Source organism: Ovis canadensis, chromosome 25 (assembly GCF_042477335.2).
Source record: "Ovis canadensis isolate MfBH-ARS-UI-01 breed Bighorn chromosome 25, ARS-UI_OviCan_v2, whole genome shotgun sequence".
In the NCBI taxonomy this organism is placed as follows: domain Eukaryota; kingdom Metazoa; phylum Chordata; class Mammalia; order Artiodactyla; family Bovidae; genus Ovis; species Ovis canadensis.
The window spans coordinates 52,897,200-52,913,120 of NC_091269.1; the positions used below are offsets into that span (position 1 = coordinate 52,897,200).

General features: G+C 49.1%; 1 protein-coding gene across 1 annotated transcript; it reads left to right on the forward strand.

Annotated features, from left to right (window-relative positions):
* Nucleotides 1-3,748: 3,748 nt before the first annotated feature.
* LOC138430319 (collectin-46) lies at nt 3,749-15,657 on the forward strand. Its single transcript, XM_069572460.1, has 9 exons — nt 3,749-4,109; nt 4,898-4,968; nt 5,386-5,587; nt 10,641-10,757; nt 11,037-11,144; nt 11,453-11,551; nt 11,911-12,027; nt 12,642-12,725; nt 15,094-15,657. The coding sequence occupies exons 3-9, from the start codon at nt 5,389-5,391 to the stop codon at nt 15,474-15,476; spliced, it is 1,107 nt and encodes a 368-aa protein (XP_069428561.1). The 5' UTR covers nt 3,749-4,109; nt 4,898-4,968; nt 5,386-5,388; the 3' UTR covers nt 15,477-15,657.
* The last annotated feature ends 264 nt before the right edge of the window (nt 15,658-15,921 follow it).

The following is a 15,921-nucleotide window of genomic DNA, read 5'->3' on the forward strand; positions in this document are numbered from 1 at the left end:
TGAGCAACTTCACTTTCACTTTTCTCTTTTATTCATTGGAGAAGGAAATGGCAACCCACTCCTGTTTTCTTGCCTGGAGAATCCCAGGGATTCTCCAGGGCTGCCATCTATGGGGTTGCAGAGTCAGACACGACTGAAGCGACTTAGCAGACTTAGCAGTTAGTCTCTTTGGATACAAATGAGAGTCATTTTGTATCCAGAAACCTATGATCCTGCTTCAGCTGGCTTGCAAGACCCTTCTGCTCTGCATGGAGGGAAAGGAAATTCAGTCTCACCAGAAAAGTGTTTCTCCTGATATAGCCTGCAGGAAGAGTGTTGAGTCTAACTCAGGTGCTTTTCATCTGGACTTGGTGGCTGCTTATGTCTGAACATCTGTCCGTAAGAGATGAGCTTATAGTCATATAAGTGGGCACATGCACTGAAGGCATGAATTTCAATCCATGCCTAAACCAAGAAAGGCATCTGAGCCATAGAAGCTGATTTTTCATTTGGGTCCCAGCTCTTAGCAGAGGGGTAAATGTTTTAAGGAATGCCTGTATACCTGAGGACTTGAGCACTCTGGGAAGTGCATGGAAGGCAGATCACTATTTGACCTAAGAATCAACAAATGGCAACTACTAAGACGTCAACTTTAAGGAAATGAAAGGACAATAAAGCCAATAGTGCATGAAGAGCCCTCCATTCCAGCCAACCAATGGAGAAGCCACTCCTAGCCAGGTGTGGACAGTTGCTCTGAATTTGCACCTAGTATACAATGATCAGATGAAAGGTATAAATCGAACCCCCAAGATTTGACCTCAAAGACGTTGCCCTCTGCCTGATGGGTCAGGGGGGAAACAGAGCTGGAATCTTACTTCTGATGGCCATGTCTCCTTTTTCCTGCCCTGGTTATGGTTTCAGAAGCAAAGAGCTCAGCACCCAGGACAGAATGCTGGGTCTGTAAATGCTCTGGTGGAAGGCACCACTGCCAGACCTCCCCTGACAGTTCCCAGAGACCAAAACCAAACCAACCTGCCCACTGCTGTTGGGCTGGACCTCACAGGCCTTCGTGCCTTGCAGATGCCCTGCCTTAAGACTGAAGCAAGAGGGAGAGACAGCATCAAAGACATCAATGGTTATTGGACAGGGCATCTTACATGTTCAGAACACATTATCCTAGAGTGATGTGCCAATGTTTATAGCAGCTAGGAAATGGCAGCAATTTTTGGCACTGGGGAGAAGTGTCAAAGTGTCCCCCTACCGTTTACAGGGGGAATTGATGTGAGTAGAGCTTATCTGTTACCAGGGAAACCAGCAGCTAGGGCAGCAGCCAGCATGTAGGTGGTTACTAACTAAGCAATGCATAAAATAGGATTGAGTAGTCCTGTGAGTGGAGCAGGGACTGGTCGAGCAAGGAGGTGTAGAAAAAGCAAGAGAACAGCCATCTCAAATGGGCTGACCATACACTTCATCCCTACATAACCTGTATGACCTATGACCCTTACTATCTAGGTCCACCCCTCTTCCACAGTATTCCCAGCTTCAGGTATATAAAGATGCACTGCAGTCAGATACCACAAATGCAATACAGACAACCACAGCTGTGAATATTGAGAGTGCAAAGAGCAGGCAGTCTTTGGGGACAGGCATTTATCAGGTCAATTTTTCATGGAATTCCTGAGGGCAACAACAGCATCACTGTAGACCCACCATCAGATTCATTCTGGAGTGAGGTCACCATTGTTGCCCTGTCTGCAAATAGATTCCTTACCGCTCAGACTAGACATGAAATGTAAGATGTCTAACAGACTCAATGCAGGGAAGATCATGACCATTAAGCAAAGTACAAGCAGTCACAGCATTCCAACATAATAACACCCTTGACTACGTTTTTTGTCCTGGCTGCAGTACCATTACTCTGTCCAACCTCAGTCCACTTCAGCCAATGTCAACAAACACTGGACGGGGCATAACAGAACACCAGGTTAATATAATGGTGCCTTTCTCTAGTAGGGGCCCGAGATTAATCTCTTAGTTATTTTATGTGGGCCCAGATGAAATCTTTAAGTCCCTTATTCCTAATCCCCACAGGGCTGCAAACCCAAAACACCTGGGACATCCATACCAGTTTCAGTCCCAGGGCCACTTACAATATGTTCCCTTGGAGGTAAAACCTGTGGCAAGGGCAAAAGTTAGTTATTCTCCTGATCATTAGCTGGCAATGATACTTGGGTGGTCAACAGTTGAACTCCAATGATGTTGAATAGTTTGCTCTGGGTTAACACGATGTAGGTACACCCATTGGTGACTGCTCCTGGAATATTTAACGACAAGCTCTGTGACTTAAGCTAGCCTCTTGGTTGACAGGTTGAGACATTGGGTTTCCTGTATCAGTTGTTGCTTACTCAATCCACTCATCCTTCTATTAGCCCGGCAGCAGTAGGGCTGTAGGACAGGCGGAAATGCCAGGTTACGGCATTTTAATCAGCCCATTCCTGAATCTCATGGCCACTAAGTGGTGTTTTTCTGCATTGCTCAGCAACTTGAGTAGGCCCACTGTAACAGCTTCCAGTAAAGCATGTAAGCTGCATAGAGCTTTGTTCCTTGACACCATATCCCTACTCTGCCCCCTCCTACACCTGGGACCAGAAGCCCAGAGGGTACTCTCTTTATTTCACCATTGCCACAGGTCCCAACCAAACCCTTCAGGGTAACCGACCATGGCCAATTGACAAGCCTGCCCCAGTTAGTGTCCCTAAAGCCTGTAATTGTTTAGGGGTGGTGAGTCAGCAGTACGTTTGTACTTTGTAGAAAACAATAAAACCAGAAAGGCTCTTGTGTTTTTCCAGTATCACAAGCCCTCCCAGGCAGTCAGGTGAAGCACAAGCCCAGGCTGCTACTTTTAAACTGGAAATAAACTGAGGTTAATAGGATGTCATCAGTTTAATGGAAGAGAAAGACATCTCTCCCAGGAACCCACGTGCTAGGGGAATGACACCCTGGGATTATCCCCACAACTTTCCCTTCCCTGTCCTCATTCTCCAACATCTCGGCACTCATGCGGTTTTCTGTAACTTTCTGGCTGACTCACCAATTGTTGGGCTTCACCCTGCAGGTATGCATGCTTGTTGATGCCCAGCCTTGAGACCGAAGCAAGAGCTGGGAGACAGGGACAAAGACGTCCATGGCTTATTAGATAAGGAATCTTATGTGTCGTGAAAAGAAGGATCCTAGCGCAACAGCATACCATGTTCAGCAGAGAGCAGGAAGGACATGGAGGCAATCTTCACTGCTTGAGGGAGGAACCCCCCAGTCTAACAGAGAGTTGACATCAGTTTGTTTATCAGGTACCAGGGAAACCAGTGTCTGGGGCAGCAAGTATGTAGGCGATTACCGTTAAACCCTGTAATTAAGAGAATTGGATAGTCATGTGAGTGAAGGAGGGCTGGGCAGGGGATGAACAGAGAGCATGGAAAGCCATCTTGAGGCAAGTGGAGTGTTGTCCTACATCTACAGCAGAAAGCAAAAGAGTGACCCCTGCCAGATGGCAGCTCCCCCAGACGCTGTCTCCCACAGGCTGTTGCCTCAGCAGCCCTTCACCTGCCCCACTTTGCTCAGGTTGGCCAAGCATCTCCCAGCTCTTTCCTAGCGTCTGAGCAGTAATGTTGAGATGAAGGTGGAAGAGAAGTGGGCGCAGCAGGTGCTGTATCTTGGACTCGGCAGAGGCAGGCTGCTTTCGCAAGAGCTCTGGGTCATTGTGCAGCTTGCTGGTCTTCTCTGAACCTTGGATTCCTGGACATCCGTGAAACACGGACACTGGTGCTGCCACTTTACTCACAGGGCTGCAGTGAGGCCCCGGTGAGGTCCTGGGCTGAGGGTGCTCTTTGAACTCTAAGGTGTGTGTAGTCCTATCAACATTAGTGGCAGATGTCCAGAAGCCAGGTGGACACCTGGGTTCAGGTGGGGATGAAATTGAGTGAGTCAATAATAAGGAAATCACCCTACTTCCTGAAGTGAATTCTCAGGAAACTGGGGCTGAGGGTCAAGTTACAAGGCAGATATAAAAAGCCAGTGCTTACCCAGGACCTCTTAACTTGCCTGGACATTCTGGACCCTTACAGGAAGCAATTGTGAGTATCTCTGTCCTTGCGTCTTTGTTTTCCGATATCCAGTGAGTATCTCCCTGCCTATGTGGGTGGTTGAAGAAGGCAGGGTGTGTGTAGATCTTCCACTCTAGGTGGTTCAGTGCTGGTGGTGGGAGCAAATGAGGCAATAAGGGGTGCTCTTCACTCTGCTCCCTCTGTTTGTTGGGAGATGTTTCTAGGACAGGGAGAGGGGGAGAGTTGGATGTGACATACAACCAGATCTCTGATGCCATTGTCTGGAAGTTCCCAGGGCAAATGCAATTCATCATCCTCTTGAAAGGAGGCACTTCTCTGGCCAGGAAACCCCTTCCCTCCCACTACCTCAGCCTGCTTGGCAACCCTCGGTCCTTTGCACAGGTCCCTTGGGCTTTCTTCCAGGTCTCTGCAACTCCCACGATTCTTTTCCATGCTCTAAACATTACACTTTCTCTCTGAGAGAGGGAAGAAGCCCAATGCTGGCAGTGACCCACGTCCTGCACCCTGATCTCACTTAGCTCCTGAGTCCCCTTCTGATGGTAACCAGAAGCTCTATTGGACATGGGCTATCCTCCTCTGAAGCCAGCTTCCCCATGATGGCGCTCATCTTACACGTCCTCTCTACCAAGAGGCCCCTGTCCCAAGTCCTCTCAGGAGGTCTGGGCAGGACTCGAGGTGTGCCAGGAACTTTCCTGGTGGAGCCCAGGAATGACAAATCCTGGAAAATAAGCAGTCATGCCCCATTCTGTGCTCGGGACAGACCTTACCAAGCATTAGCACTCTGGCTTTTTTTTCAGATCGCACTGCAGACTCAGGCCTAGCGTGTCCAGAGCAGCAAGTGAGAGGAAACAAGCCAGCATTGTAAGAGGTAAAGCAATGGACTTACTGGTATAAAAAGGGATAAGAGGTCCAGAGAGGGAAGGGTCCCACCCGAGGGCCCTCAGTGAGTCCCTCCTGGGGTGACAACGGCCTCAGTGAGAAATTCTACATCCTGGTCACAGTGCCCCTGGCAGGGATGACAAGCCCAAAGAGGGATGACACAGAGTGTCTGAGAGTAGATTCATGTGCTGGCAGACCAGGTCAGAGGCCCGGCTGGTCCGCTCATGTCCTCCCTGGCCAGACCTTATCCTAACTTTCCCTAAACTGCTTTCGGAGCCCTACTACTCTTGGCCCCAAAGGATGGGAGAGGAGATTGGGGAAGGGCTTTTCCTGCCCTCCAGGAGCTGGGCCAGCCCTAATCCTTGTCCTTAGACCAAGAGCAGCCCCTCTCTGTTCCTCTGCCTAGGACATGCTTCTCCTCCCTCTCTCCGTGCTGCTCCTGCTCACACAGCCCTGGAGATCCCTGGGAGCAGAAATGACGATCCATTCCCAGAAAACACTGGCCAACGGCTGTACCCTGGTTGTGTGTAGCCCTCTGGAGAATGGCTTGCCTGGTCGTGATGGAAAAGATGGGAGAGAAGGCCCCCGGGGAGAGAAGGGGGATCCAGGTAGAGCTGGGACCATGGACTTGTCCTGGTGGGAAGGGGTGGGCACTGGAATTGTAACCAACCCCCAAACTCTGAATCTTTTGTGGAAACCTTGAAGATGGTCTTCCCAAGAGGGGAGGTTTCCCCCAGATCTTCAGTCCACCTAAAACATGGCTTTACTGATTGGCAAAGACTGGCTTGCCCAAGTCCCCAGCTCCATAACCACCTGTGCTGATTCCTTCCCTAGGATTTTCTGACCCCAACCACCCCAAGAATGTACAAACAATGAGCGAATGACTAGTATTTGGAGTCCCCTGCTCCAGAACTCATTGGGCTTACCAAGTGGTGCTAGTGGTAAAAAAATCCTGACTGCCAGTGAAGGAGATGTAAGAGATGCAGGTTCGATCCCTGGGTCAGAAAGGTCCCCTGGAGGAGGGCATAGCAACCCTCTCCTGTATTCTTGCTTGGAGAATCCCACAGACAGAGGAACCTGGCAGGCTTTGGGCCACTGGGTTGCACACGTCTGAAGTGACTTAGTACACTCATGTAGGAGACTTAGGAGATATGGGTTTGATCCCACAGTTGGGACAATCCCCTGGATAGAAAATGGCAACTCACTCTGTTATTGCCTGGAGAATATCATGGACAGCTACAATCCACAGGCCACAATCTGTCAGGTTACAACGCACAAACAGTCAGATGCGACTGAGTACACACACCCCAAAAGTTAACTATTCTTCATTCGTATTAAATGTTGCCTCTGGAGAATGTTAAATATTTTTAAACTGATGACAGTGTTGTAAGTTTCAGTTTAATCATCTGTAGATGAGAATAATATCGACCACACAGTGACAAAGAATTGAGCCAAGGCTTCATTTTTTGGTGGGTCTTCCAGATAAAGTTTTATCCTTCTGCTGTCCCAACCAGCTGAGTTCTCCTGAGGTTTCCAAATGTATTGATTATTAAGGGCATTTTCTGAAACGCTGCCTCACAGGACAAGACCTGGTTTTTACTGGCAAGAAGTGAGAATTTGATGAACCAGTGACAAGGACGAGGGGACCACCATGGCCCTAGGCCAGGGCTATGGGGGATCAATGAGGTCTTTTATCTTTCTGGAGTTTGTGTTTTGATTGGAGAGGAAAGAAATGAACAGCATTAAAGCTGAAAAGAATACATAACGTCCCCAGGTTTTGTAGGGTAAGAGGCAAGTATCTGTCTGTCTTTCAGAAAGAAATTAGCTCCCAACATGAATGGGCTGGGGCTAGAGAAGGCCTCTAGAAGTGATCTCAGAGGAGGGGTGATATTCAGGGTGCCAGCTCTCTCTAGCTTCCTGAGAGGCCCTGAAATGAAAAGTATCCCTTCTTCTCCCTCCCTGCTCTCACGGCCTCCATGGTTGTGCAAAGGATGGGCAACCTCTCATGCTCCCTTCTAAGGAGTGACTTGCTTCCAAGGTTCCTGCTGCCCTCCCCAGCCAGGGAGAAGCCCTGGAGGGGCTCAGGCAGGGGCCAGGTGTCTCTGCCAGAGTACAGTGCACCAGAGGGTCTGGGATGTGGGATCCATCCTCCCGCTCCCATTGATTGCCTAGTGAGAATTGGAACTAAGAGCAAGACACAATGTCCAGCACAGAGGCACTCACCACCCATCAAATACCCCAGTCTCCCACCACCTGCACAGTCTTGGCCCAGGCAAGCCTGGCCCTTCTTACCCTGGGGGAATGGTTTCCAGATCTGAAATGTCATCTCTCCTCTCCAGGTCTCTGAATCCTCTTCAGCAATGAAGTCCTGTTTCTTATGAGTACATGTGTGTCCAAGGGTTGGGGGTGCTGGGATGGGATGAGGGACATCTCATAAGCTGTTTTCTTCACTTATTACCTGTACCTCACAGTTTAAAACTCAGTGACAACTTCCTTGCAGACCAAGACCTGGTGCTGACATTTACTTCCTGCTCAGTGCTAGGCAGAAAGCCATGTTCCACAGAGAGATTCTCAGTGCACAGAGAGATGAAATGAGGAAATGAACAAATAAGTGATTGAACAAGTTAGTAGTAACTGACAGATTTCTTTTGTTGTCTTTTTGCACGTGAATGCTTTGCTCACAACAGTCAAAAGATGGAAACAACCCAAGTGTCTATCAAGATTTATCCATGGTGAATGAATAAAGAAAATGTATTGCATTCATACTATAGAACATTTCTCAGCCATAGAGAGGAATGAAGTACTGAGATGTTTTGCAAATTGGATGAGCCTCAAGAATGTCACTCCTAGTTTAAAAAGGCAGACACAAAGGGTCATACATTGTATGTATTTATATAAAATATCCAGAATAGGTAACAGAGACAGGCAGCTGCCTAGAGGTAGCCAGGGCCTGGGAGGAAGCAGGGATGGAATGATAAATGGGTATGAGGTTTACTTTGGGATTAATGAAATAGTCTTGAACTAAAGAGTAGCAGTAGTTGTACAATTATGTCAATAATCTAAATGCCACTGAATTGTATACTTTAAATGATTAATTACAGGTAATTCCTGGAGGTCCAGTGGTTAAGATTCGGTGTTCTCACTGTCAGGCCTCAGGTTCAATCCCTGATTGGGGTACTTAGATCCTGTAAGCTACACATCACAGTAAAAAAAAAAAAAAGGTTATTTTTATATTATGTGAATTTCATCTCAATGAAAAAAAGTATAACCAAACTCACAGAATTGAGTGTATAATTCTTGAATCAACAGGCATTTCTCCCTTTAGTCTTTGAATGCAAATCTCTTATAATTTCAGACTTAGGCAGCCTTCTTTTTTTTTTTTTTTTTTTTTTTTTTTTTTTTTTTTTAAATTTTAAAATATTTAATTATTACATGCATTCCCAAACATGAACCCCCCTCCCACCTCCCTCCCCATAACATCTTTCTGGGTCATCCCCATGCACCAGCCCCAAGCATGCTGCATCCTGCGTCAGACATATACTGGCGATTCTTAAGGTAATGTGATTTTTTAAAATGTTTGGTCATTTTTCCAAAGCAAATTAGTATGTGGTCACTAAATACAAAAAGAAGAAAATTAAAATTGCCTGAATTGTGCCCCTTAGAAAGAACAACTGTTAACACGTGTGTGTGCTCTTCTTGTGGCTTTTTCAATGTGTGTTACATGTGCACACTCCTGACACAGATGTGGACATGTTGAAGAAACCGAATCATATTAAACAGAGTATTTATAACTTACTTTTATCACTTAAATAATGCACAATAATTTCATCTATCTTCCATAATTTTATTTTATTTTTTTATTTTTATCTTCCATAATTTTAAAAGCATGTTGGTTTTTTCTCTTCTTTATATTAAAATAGAATTGATCTATAATATATTAGATTCAGATGGAGAAGGCAATGGCACCCCACTCCAGTACTCTTGCCTGGCAAATCCCATGGGCGGAGGAGCCTGGTAGGCTGCAGTCCATGGGGTCTCTAGGAGTCGGACATGACTGAGCGACTTCACTTTCACTTTTCACTTTCATGCATTGGAGAGGGAAATGGCAACCCACTCCAGTGTTCTTGCCTGGAGAATCCCAGGGATCGGGGAGCCTGGTGGGCTGCCGTCTATGAGGTCGCACAGAGTCGGACATGACTGAAGCGACTTAGCAGTAGCAGCAGTACATCATAATGAATTCATATTTGCATATATTGTGAAATGATTGTCACAATAAATCATCAACACATATAGTTACGATTTGTGTGTGATGAGAACTTTTAAGATCTGCTTGCTCAGCAATGTTCAAGCATGCAACCCAGGATTACTAACTATAGTAACTTCACTGTACATTGTATTCCTGGGACTCAATTGTTTTTTAACTGGACCCTTGTACCTTTTGAAGATTTCTATCCATTCTGCCCACTTCTCAACCCCACCTCTAGCAAACACAAATCTGTTCTCTGTATCTGTGAGTATGTCATTTTTGTTCATTTGTTTTCTTTGATTTCACATATAAGTGAGATCCTATAGTAGTGCCCTTCTCTGTGACTTATTCCACCAAACATAGTGCCTTCAAGGTTCACCAATGTTGCTGTAAATAGCAGGATTTCGTTCCCTTTTATGCCTGAATAATGTTCCATTGTATGTGCACCCTGCACTTTCTACACCTGTTCATCCTTCCACAGATACTTGGGCTCTAGGCTGCATCCATGTCTGGGCTACCATGAATGATGCTGCAATTAACTTGGTGGTGACAGTGAAGCTGCTCAGTCATGTCCGACTTTCTGAAACCCCACGGACTGTAGCCTACCAGGCTCTTCCATCCATGGGATTTTCCAGGCAAGAGTACTGGAGTGGGGTGCCATTGCCTTCTCCAGGGGATCTTTCCAACCCTAAGATTGAACCCAGGTCTCCTGCATTGCAGGCAGATGCTTTACCATCTAAGCCGCCAGGGAAGCCCAATTTGGGGCTTCAGGTTAGTGTTATCTTTCCAGGTTAGTGTTTTCATTTCATTTTCTTTAGTAGAATGCTCAGAAGTGGAATTGATGAATTATACGGTAGCTCTAGTTTTAACTGTCTGAGAAACCTCCATACTGTCTCCATAGTGGCTGTTCCAGTTTGCATCCCTACTGCACAGTTTTCCTTTTCTCTACTTCTCCAGCACTTCCTATTTGCTGTCTGACAACAGCCATTCTGACAGGTGTGAAGTGATAGCTCTTTGTGCTTTTGATTTCTATTTCTCTGGTGGTAAGTGTCAGGTGTCATTTCTGACATAAACTTTGGTTCTGGGAAGGGGGACGGTAGAGAGTCCATGGTCAAGGGTAAAGCTGACAGACTTACCTGCCATAAATACGGTGGCCTTGGGGCAGGGGCAGGTGCATTGTATGCAAAGCCATCTGAATCTTGTTTGGATCTGCTTCCAATTCAGCAAGTCTATTTCTTCCCTTATAAAATGGAGATGTGAACACTCATTTCCTAGATTGCCACTGGACCAGTCACCTGGAGGGGGAGTGTCTACACCCTAAGAACCCTGAAGGAATGCCAGGGCCCTGACCCTGCAGGCAGGTGGCTCCTCCTGGGCCGGGATCAGCTTTATGTCCATCTCTTCTGCTGCCACAGGTTCACCAGGACCTGCAGGACGAGCAGGGAGGCCTGGACCAGCTGGTCCCGCTGGGCCGAAAGGAGACAGTGGCTCTGCTGGGGAACCTGGACCAAAGGGAGCCGCTGGACCCCCTGGTGAGCAGCTGGGCATGGAATGCAGGTGTCTGCAGAGGGCGTGCTGCCACTAGGCCACGGCAGTAGGCGCGCACAGATTCTGCCCCAGGAGGAGGAAGGTCATTCTCAAGGGGGCTCAGGGTTATTTCAGGGAAGGCTGGAGCTCCTGGGGAGGGCGGAGAGTGAGGGCAACATCTTTAGGAGTAGGCTGCCTGTCTGACTTCATACAGCCCCATCTTTTATGCACTCCCACTCCCAAGGTGATTCGGTGTCACTAACCGGGCTGGTCCTTTTTCCCAGGGCCTCCAGGTATGCCTGGTCCAGCTGGAAGAGAGGGCCCCTCAGGGAGGCAGGGGAGCATGGGACCTCCAGGCACACCAGGCCCCAAAGGAGAACCTGGGCCCAAAGGTAGGAGGGTGGTATGTGGTGGGTGAGGGAGGGAGAAGGGAGGGGTGACAGTGGCAGCCCTGGTGGGGACCAGGGTATGTGCACAGTGCCTGGAAAGCCTGGAACCTTCGTGCCTGGTAGGCCTGGCCTGGGCCTCTCCCCCCACATTCCCACACTGACTGAATTTCCTAGAGGAGACTAAGCGGGCAGGAGCAGTCTGCCGGGTCACTCTCTCACCTGGACCTGTGGGTGACAAGCTGCACTGCTGAGGAAATGGTACCTGCTGAGCACACTCTCAGCCATGTTTCTCTAATGTGTTCCTTCCTCAGGAGGAGTGGGTGCCCCAGGCATGCAGGGCTCCCCAGGTCTCAAAGGAGAGAGAGGTGCACCCGGGGAGATTGGAGCCCCTGGACGTGCTGGGGCAGCAGGTAAGCAATGGATATGGGGCTGGGCTCATATTCCCATGTGCCACCACCACCAGCCACTAGGTCAGAGCTAGCATTCCAGGGAGAGCCAGTGTTGGGTCTTGGGAACTGTTTGTCTCCAGGGAGAGGGTGTTGTGAGCAGCAGGGACTGTCTGTATTCAGAGAAGGCTGGTTGTTAGGCTATGGGACAGTCGGTGTACAGAGAGGATGCAAGAGGAGGATCCAGGCACAGAGCGACATTTGCATGTTGGAGGGTGTATGGCTGGGGATATGACACTCCATGTGTGGAGGTTGGGGAGGGGAGCGCAAAAATGCTAGAATATACGTTCAGCACTCACCCATTTCTACTTCTCTTATCCCAGGGCCTGCTGGAGCCATAGGTCCACAGGGGCCTTCAGGTGCCAGGGGCCCCCCAGGACTGAAGGGGGACAGAGGTAGTCCTGGAGAAAAAGGAGCAAAGGGTGAGAGTGGGCTTGCAGGTAAGGAAGCCCTGGGGGCCCCATTAGGGTGTGGGGCAGGGAGGAGGCCTTATTCAGCTCAGCTCTCCTCTCAGGTAACCCATTTACAGGTGGGGGTCCAAGCAGGAAAAGTTGACAGGGTGTATGGCGAGGTGGACTCTGGGCTTAGCCTCTATGACTTGCTGGAGGACAACCTGAGCAGATTTTCTATCTGATCTTTATGACAAGACAACCTCCCTCTCCAGTTCATCAGATAACCTTGAACATCAAATAACTCAATGGATGGGAAATACTCAAGCTATGTGTATTCCTCTCCTACAACCATATCACCCCCTGCAATGCAAAAGGAAGTGCTATCAGATTCCTAGAATTTGGAATTAAAATGACATCTGGTTGAATGTCAGTGAGGCACAGGGACCTATTCATGGGATACTGTTCAGAAGAGAACCACAGGAAATCCCGTGGATGCAGAGGCCAGCTAGGTCAGCAGAGGTGGGCTTTCTAGGCCTCTGTTCCAACTTCTTACCCCACCCTCAACTTGTGTCTCCACCTGGACACTCTTACCTTGAGACCTGGGCTCTGAGTGACCCCAGGCTGTTCTGGATCTGTCTTCACTTGGCCTCTCTCTCCTGCAGAGGTCAATGCTCTCAGGCAGCGGGTGACAATCTTAGAGGGACATCTGCGACGCTTCCAGAATGCTTTCTCTCAGTATAAGAAAGGTGAGTTCCTGGACCTGACCCTGAGCCTGCCCCTGATCATGAGCCCCAGACTTAGTCTAGGCTTGGCTTGTAGTTCACTTGGCTGGGTCTAAATTGGACTTGCTGGGACCATGACTGGGACTGGACCTAGACCTGGGGCAGGAGCGGGGCTAAGGACAGGGCTGGGACAGAGCCATGTCCCACATGCTCCAGAAGCTCAAGTAGACGCACGGGACAAGGAGGAGGATGCGGTCCATGTCACCAGTTCAGCAGACCTTCACCACAGCCTACCCTGGGCAGGTTCCTATGACAGATGAGGGGTCACCCAACCCATGATGCATTTCTTCCCTCTGTGGGGCCAGGTGTGCAAATGCCCAGAGAAGAAGCTGCACAGTCCATAGCAGCAGAGAATCCAGACATGATCCTGAGAGCCGGGGTGGGATGCTGCTTGTGTGGTTTAAGGCTGCTGGGGACCTATCCTTGGTGTGTGGCCACCAAGTATCTTACTCTAAAGATGTCCCTGGGTCTGGAAGAAATAGGCTACCTCCAGTCTCTGGCCTGTGCTGGACTCCCCTGTACCTCTTGTGGAGTTTAAAGCAGAGATTCTTCCCTAAGCCTGGATCCTAAGTAGGCAGAGGCCTCTTGGAGCACACATAAAGGGCCTGATTGGGTGAGACATAGGGTTGGCTCCTAAGAACTCAAGCCAACTAAGTACTAAAGTAGTGGGATGAGATTTCTCAGCAGTTTCTGAAGGAGCAGAGCATAAAGGGGCCTGATTGGGTGAGATATAGGGTTGGCTCCTAGGAACTCAAGCCAACTAAGTACTGAAGTAGTTGGATGAGAATTCTCAGAAGTTTATATCTTCCTTCTTGCGCAATCATATTTACATATCTACTTACTATTTCATTCCCTGGTAACTCAGCTGGTAAAGAATAGGCCTGCATTGCAGGAGACCTGGGTTTGATCTCTGGGTCAGGAAGATCCCCTGGAATGAAAATGGCACACCACTCAAATATCCTTGCCTGGAAAATGTCATGAACAGAAGTCCCTGGTGGGCTTCAGTCAATGGGGGTCAAAAAGAGTTGAGCACAACTTAAAAACTAACCCTTCACGCAGACTGCTATAAACAAAGGTGAACTTGGGCATATGTGCTGGCCACATGTGTATACCTAAACACCATCACTCAGTCCACACCACCTACATATATGAACACACATGCAGACACAGGCACACCCATCCTGATGGACCTTGAGTCAGCCCACGTACCTGCAGATGGACACATGGATGTATTCACGCATGCACACACATACCCACCCAGATGCATGGGATGTAAACCAATCATGGCACACAAGCTTGCACTGACCTTGTCCAGGGCTGTCTGGGTGCCATCCTGACTACGTGGAAAATCTGGTCTCTGATTGCTTGTTGAAGCTAATCAGAGGAAAAGGGCAGTGGGTCAGGGTGAAGCCTGGGTTCAGAACCAGTCCAGTGAGCCCTCTTAGGAGCCCTGAAGATTTCCATGCAGACCCTGGAGTCAGAGCGGTGTGGATGGGATGGAATAAGAAGAGATACTTAACACGTCACATAGGGGATACTGTTTTTCAGTGTACCTTTTCCTTAGAAATATGAGATTAGACTCTGAAAAGAGAAGTGACTTTCCCTTGTCACCTGGGCTGTCATTGCCAGGGTAGGGCTGAACACATGACTTTCTGAAGCCCAGACAGGGCTCTCTTCAAAGCTGATCCCACCCTGCCCTCCCGCCCCCACATAGAGCTCTCAAATGCTGTCATCCCCTGCTCAGTGGTCCAGGGAGGCTGACTGGCCATAGGATCACCTGTGAGCATACGGAAGCCAACACTGGACTGCCCTGGTGCAGAGGCCAGCACTTGGCTGCTCTCAGATGCACCCCTGTCCTCCCGTTTCTCCTCACCCCTTCACACAGCACAGAATGCTCTGAAAACTCCACATGCCTAGTCATCATGCAAGGATGAGAGTGAGCCACTTGGTTGGTGATTTCCACGCTCTTAGGAATGGCCCTGGACTCTAAACTGTCATTTCCCTGCCAAAGTCCTTCCTATTTACACAGTAATTGAAATGCTGGATTCTCGTGAACAGCACGGGGAAGAACAGAAAGTGCGTGTGGGAGCTTTAGTGTCACCTCCAACAAGGTCTGATCCTCATCTACATTTGACAGTTGGGCGACTTTGGGCTTCTGCATAAGCTCCTGAGTTCCAGGGTCCTCACCTCTTGCATGATGGATGCTTGGGGGCCAAGTGCCTTGCTTTTGTTCTATCTGGTGCCCTGGTGCCCTCGTGGGTGCTGGGGACTCCAGCTGAAGCATAGGTCTAAGTGCTGCCACATCCCCAGCCTGACTCTCCTCTTCCCCTAGCGGTGCTCTTCCCTGATGGCCAGGCTGTCGGGGAGAAGATTTTCAAGATGGCAGGTGTGGTCAAATCATATTCAGATGCCCAGCAGCTCTGCACAGAGGCTAAGGGACAGCTGGCCTCCCCACGCTCTGCAGCCGAGAATGAGGCCGTGACACAGCTGGCCAGAGCCCACAAAGAGAATGCTTACCTGAGCATGAATGACATCTCCACTGAGGGGAGGTTCACCTACCCCACTGGGGAAATACTGGTCTATTCCAACTGGGCCAGTGGGGAGCCCAACAACAGCAGTGATGGACAACCAGAGCACTGTGTGGAAATCTATCCTGAGGGCAAGTGGAATGACATACCCTGCAGTGAGCAACGCCTTGTGATCTGTGAGTTTTGAGCTCCCCCCCCACCCCCCGCCCCAGGGAAGAGGGCAATGCCCAGAGCTGTGAGCTGCCAACATCCCAATAAAAAGGTGACCGTCTGCTGCTCACGGCTTCCCCACTGAGCCACGGGATAAGGCCACAAGGCAGGCCTCCTATGTAACTCCTCCCTCAGAATAAAGGTTGAAACTGGCTTCACATCTGGAAGATTTGTCACAAAAAAGGGGGGCAGCCTGTGACTCAGGGCAAGGGCTAAAAGGAGGTCTCCAAGATGCCCCTGTGCAAAATCCAGTGTCTCCTTCTCAACAAGACAGGTGTCTAGCCCTCCACCTCTGCCAAACATGGGCTGCATTTGACCCCACTGGTCACTGTTACCTCCTTCCCTTTGCTCTGTGGCCTTCAATCTTTTTATCCTTCAGTCTCTTTCACTCGTCTCTCCTCTCCTGGACATCCACAGAGAGG